This window comes from Catharus ustulatus, chromosome 31 (genome assembly GCF_009819885.2).
Source record: "Catharus ustulatus isolate bCatUst1 chromosome 31, bCatUst1.pri.v2, whole genome shotgun sequence".
NCBI lineage: Eukaryota > Metazoa > Chordata > Aves > Passeriformes > Turdidae > Catharus > Catharus ustulatus.
The window spans coordinates 3337365-3343036 of record NC_046251.1 but is presented as its reverse complement, the minus strand read 5'-3'; the positions used below and the strand labels follow the sequence as shown (position 1 = coordinate 3343036).

Genomic DNA, 5672 nt, shown 5'->3' with positions numbered 1-5672 from the left:
ATGAACCGCACGCTCAGCATGAGGGCGGGAGGGGGAGGCCGATCCTACAGCGCTGCCTCGGCCATCGTTCCGAGCAGCACCAGGGCTGGCTTCAGCTCTGTGTCTGTGGCACGATCGGGAGCAGGAGGAGGAGGCTTTGGGAGGCTCGTTGGAGGAGGTGGCGGTGCTGGTGGCGGCGCAGGTTTTGGCAGCAGGAGCCTCTACAACCTCGGTGGTAGCAAGAGGATTTCCATCGGGGTTGGAAGCAGCTTCCGAGCTGCTTTTGGAAGTGGAGCTGCTGGTGGCTCTGGCCTGGGAGGTGGCGGTGGTGGGGGTGGCCTTGGGCTGGGGCTTGGGGGTGGAGGAGGTGGATTTGGTGGTGGAGGAGGCGGATTTGGTGGTGGTGGAGCTGGTGGTGGCCTTGGGCTGGGGCTTGGGGGTGGATTTGGCTTTGGTGGGGGTGCTGGGGGCCTTGGCTACAGTGGTGGGCATGGAGGTGGCGGGGGCTTTGGCTTTGGTGGACTGGGGGGGCTGGGAGGGTCCCCTCCGGGGCTGGGTGGTGGCAGGAGCCCAGGGGGATTTCCTGGTGGCCCGCCTGGAGTGGGTACAATCCAAGAAGTGACTGTGAACCAGAGTCTCCTGGCACCACTGAACCTGGAGATAGATCCAAACATCCAACAGGTGCGGAAAGATGAGAAGGAGCAAATCAAGACCCTCAACAACAAATTTGCTTCTTTCATTGACAAGGTGAGACTTTGTTGGGTGCTGTGGGTCTGTGGTAGAGGGGGAGTGAGGATGGAGTAGATACAAAAATACAGCTTCAGAGTCCTCCAGTCCTTCATTCCCTCCCTGCATATCTCTGTTAACTCCCTCAAACAATAATGTCCTCTGAGCACTTACAGGGGAGAAAACGAGACAAGAAAATTGTAATAATGGGATTAGAGCCAGGTTTTGTGCCAGAGAAATAACACAGATGAGTTAGAATGGAGTAAGAAACTTTTGGGTCCAGGTCTAGTGGCTCAACCCAACTCTCTCTCTGGGCAATCACTGCAGATGTCTTGGTCTTTGTTGTTTATTGCCTGCAAGATAAAATCCTTTTTGTATTGACCCAATTGACTCAACCACTCTAGTCCTTCCTTGGCTTTTAATTGGATAAATATGTTGTATGTGTGAGCAAAAGGAAAGACAATTAAGCCTTTTAGCATTAGTACTCACACCTTGGCTTTAACAAAGAGAGATAAATATCTTGCAAAGAAACCCCAGAGGGTGCAAAAGAAGAACTTCACTGTCTGGTGAAGAAAGCTGAACCCAAGTTTTCTTACCATCACTTGTTGGCTTCTGAAATTAAATTGCCTCTGAAGAGAACTGTCCACTGAGGATGGATTTGCTCAGCTACAGGTTGAGCTAACACAGCCCTGGATAATCCAGAGGATATTCCCAGTTTGGAAACTCTTAGTTCAGGAATCCCTTGGCTCCTGCCATGCATCATTCCAGTACTGAATATTGGCTGTCAGCTCTCAGGTATCTTCTGCCTAAGCCTCTTCTGCTTCCCAACGCTCAGGTCCGCTTCTTGGAGCAGCAGAACAAGGTGCTGGAGACCAAATGGACCCTTCTGCAGGAGCAGGGCCAAAAAAACAGCTCTGGCAAGAGCAACCTGGACCCGCTGTTCGAGGCCTACATCAACAACCTGCGGCGGCAGCTGGCCAACCTGCTCAACGAGCGGGGCCGCATGGACGGCGAGCTGAAGAACATGCAGGACCTCGTGGAGGACTTCAAGAACAAGTGAGTGTGAAATGGGGTGCAAATTGTCCAGCTGAACATTGAGCAGGAGTTTTCACAGAGAGGATGAGGTCAGGCACTGCCCAGGCTCCCCAAGGATGGTCACAGCCCCATGGCTACCAGAGCTCCAGGAGTGTTTGGACAACACTCAGGCACAGGGTGGGATTGGTGGGGTGTCCTGTGCAAGGCCAGGAGTTGTATTCAATGATCCTCATAGGTCCCTTCCAACTGAAGGGACAACTTCTGAATTGTGATTCTGTAATTCTGTAATTCTAGTATTCTGTGATTCTGTAATTCTATAATTCTATAGTTCCATGAGTCTATGATTCATGTCAAAAATTTCAGTTTCTGAAAGTAAACATCCAGACTGAAGTATTAATGGAAATTTCTCTAGGAAAGGGGAAAAAGAGTCTCCAGTTTGTGCTCCAACCCATAAAACAGAAAATCACTAATCATCTCCAATACCCCCTGCTCAGAGGTATCTCTCCCTGCAGGACCTATTTTTCTCAACAGCACCAAGAAGGGTCCATCAACATTTTTTCCCATTAAAAAACAGAGACTTAGCCAGGACACAGCACCTTGTGATGGCTCTTGCAAAGGAAAATCCTCTAAACCAGCTTTAACTTCCTTATTCTATCTGCATTAAGTAAAAAATGTCCTTTCAGCCTTTTGAGAAAGGGGAATCTCACACATTTGAGCTAGTTTCCAGGAGGCTGATTTGGAGATGCCTCCAAATGATCTGGACCCCTAGTCCTACCTGGACACCTGTTCTGCCTCCCAAGGTCTGACCCAGCACCTCTTTCCCTTTATCCCTGCAGATACGAAGAGGAGATCAACCGGCGCACGGCAGCAGAGAACGAATTCGTGGTGCTCAAGAAGGTGGGTGAGACAGGAGGTGCTGCAGATACTGAGCCAGGCCCAGCCATGGCATGGACTGGGAATATCCTGAGGGATGGGAGATCTCATGGAGCTGAATCCTCATCCTTTAGAGGGGTTTTAAATCAGCATTTGATTGTGGGAAAGGAATGGAGTGGCTTTGTAGGAAGGAAGCAAAATCTCCTCCCACTCCACTCCCACAACACACACAGGTGCAAAGCAGACCATGTAGAGGCAAAGGGGATCAGTGCTGCTGGGAATCCCGGGTACCAAGGCCGAAGAGCCAGGACCTGCCTCCTTATCCACTCCCAAATTACACACAGCACTTCTCCAGGGCAGCAGATACCCTCCTGGTGCTCTTCCAGAGGGATGTGCAAACACAGCTTCTCCACCAGGCAGCGGGGAAAGGGGCAGCCTCATCTCCAGGCTTTGTGCCAAGGAACTTCTTCCTGGCTGAGAAGAGGATCCAGGTGCCACACATGTCCCCACAGCTGTTCTTTTCCAGGATGTGGATGCTGCTTACATGAACAAGGTGGAACTGGAGGCCAAGGTGGACGCCCTGAGCGACGAACTCAACTTCCTTCGAGCCCTCTACGAGGCGGTACAGACAAATCCCCGATTCCTGCCCTGCCATTGTCCTTGGCTGGGGACTGCCACCACTCTGAGGGCTGGGAGAGGTAAGTGCAGCTCCCGTGTCTCCCCACAGGAGCTGGCCCAGCTCAGTGCCCAAGTGTCCGACACCGCTGTCATCCTGTCCATGGACAACAACCGGGACCTGGACCTGAGCAGCATCATCTCTGAGGTCAAAGCTCAGTACGAGGACATCGCCAACCGCAGCCGTGCCGAGGCCGAGGCTTGGTACCAAACCAAGGTGAGCTGACCCACCCTTGCCCCAGGCAATCCCTGCAGTCCCAAAGAGGGGCTTTTTGAGCCATGTCTTGTCCAGCCAGACACCTCAGATGGTTCAGGTTACATCTTCCTTGTCACCGCAGTTTGAGGAGCTGCAGGCCACCGCTGGGAAACACGGTGATGACCTGCGCAACACGAAGGGGGAAATCTCAGAGCTCAACCGGCTCATTCAGAGGATCCGCTCCGAGATAGAGAACACGAGGAACCAGGTAGGAATGGCAAAAGGGGATGACAGAGCCCCAGTCTGTTGTCCCTCAGCACCACAGCTCAGCTTTGCTGACTGGGGACTTTTCCAACCTCATTGAAGGTGTTGAAGTCCCTCCTGGAAAGGGCTTCACATTGTAAAATTTAGCTACTAAGTCATTCTTGCCAGCCTGGCATCTCAACTCCAGTCATGTTTGCTCAGCTGGAATATTTCCCATGAATGTCCCAGCCAGGATGGGTTTCTTCCCTGGGTGACTCTCACCCAAAGGGAGGAGCAGCTCTCCAAGTCCCCCATCCCTTGCAGTGTGCCACCCTGCAGACGGCCATCGGGGACTCTGAGGAGCGTGGGGAGATGGCCCTCAAGGATGCCAAGGCAAAGATGATTGACCTGGAAGATGCCCTGCAGAAAGCCAAGGCTGACATGGCCCGGCAGCTCCGCGAGTACCAGGAACTCATGAACGTCAAGCTGGCCCTGGACATCGAGATCGCGACCTACAGGAAGCTGCTGGAGGGCGAGGAGAGCAGGTGGGAGCAAAACCCTTGTGGGGATAATAGTGACTATCACTTTTCCCATCACAGGTTGGTTCCTCTGCCTGTCCCCGTAATTTTGCTCTGATCTCCTTTAATCCCTCAACAGGCTCAGCGGGCAGGGACTGAACCCCATCGGCTACTGTAAGTATCACAGTTCTGAATCCCAAGTCTGGCTTTGGGAGCAAGGCCTGGGAGAAACCTTGGGAAAAGGGGAGTTTTACCCCACATAACACTTTTGGAACCCTCCACTGTCATTAGGGGCTTGCGCAGGGGATGGAATTTGGGTTCAAGTCCTGTGGGTCAAGGTCCTGATGAGGGTGCTTCCTGAACTGGGTGACTCCCCAGAGCAGCTGTGGCTGCCCCTGCCCTGGAAGTGTCCAAGGCCAGATTGGCCAGGGCTTGGAGCAACCTGGGATAGTGGGAGGAGTCACTGCTCATGGAAGGGGCAGGGATGGGATGACTTTTTTGCCCCTTCCAGCCCAGCCCATCCCCTGGTGCCATGACTGCCAAGCAGATGTCCAACCCTCTGGTTGCTTTTCCTTGCAGCGGTCATCAGCTCCAGCTCCGGCATGGCTGGTGGAGCTGGCTTAGGAGGAGGATTTGGCGGACTGAGCCTGAGTGGAGGAGGCGGCGGAAGTGGTTTTGGCCTTGGAGGAGGTGGTGGAAGCAGCTTTGGTCTTGGAGGAGGTGTTGGAAGTGGTTTTGGCTTTGGAGGAGGCGGCGGGAGCAGTTTCGGTCTTGGAGCTGGCGGTGGAGGAGGAGGAGGAGGAGGAGGCTACAGCTTCGGAAGCGGAGGAGGACTTGGACTCGGGGCTGGAGGTGGTCTTGGAGGTGGATTTGGAGGAGGAAGTGGTCTGGGCTCTGCTAGCAGCTACAGCCACGCTGGAGGCGGCAGCAGCGCCCTGAGCACCAGCGGAGGGAATTTCAGCTCTGGAAGTGCAAAAGGCACCAACCCAGGTGTGAAAATCGTCTCCAAAACCTCCTCCAGCAAAAAGAGCATAAAAAGCCAAAGCCTGAAGAATGCCACAGAGCCCGAGTAAAGCACAGCCCAGACACTCCCGTGGTTCCTCTGCCCATCGTTCTCCCCCACCTCCGCCCCTCCAGCTGCCCCTGCCCTGCTCCTGCTCTGCAGTTCTCACACATTTGGATCTCAGGTCAAGAAAAGCAGTGGAACACACAGAAAACAGAGCTCTCCAACTCCCTGCAACAGGAGTTAAAGGAAAACATGGACCTAAGTGATTGTACAGAATGTGGAATTGGTTTGGTTTTCCATTTGTTTGTTTTAAATAAGGCCAAACAGCCATCAGCTAAAACAGAGCAAATAGCAGGGAAGGTTTTAGCTCAGTTCTGGCCCCCAGAAGCCCAGGGATGGGCTGGGAATTTTGTCTTCACGG

The 5672-nt window shown here is 53.3% G+C and overlaps 1 protein-coding gene across 1 annotated transcript; it reads left to right on the top strand.

Moving 5' to 3' along the window:
- On the top strand, positions 1–5318 carry LOC117008979 (keratin, type II cytoskeletal cochleal-like). The gene is made up of 9 exons (XM_042780079.1): positions 1–726; positions 1541–1761; positions 2577–2637; positions 3140–3235; positions 3341–3505; positions 3627–3752; positions 4052–4272; positions 4385–4419; positions 4825–5318. The coding sequence occupies exons 1-9, from the start codon at positions 1–3 to the stop codon at positions 5316–5318; spliced, it is 2145 nt and encodes a 714-aa protein (XP_042636013.1).
- The last annotated feature ends 354 nt before the right edge of the window (positions 5319–5672 follow it).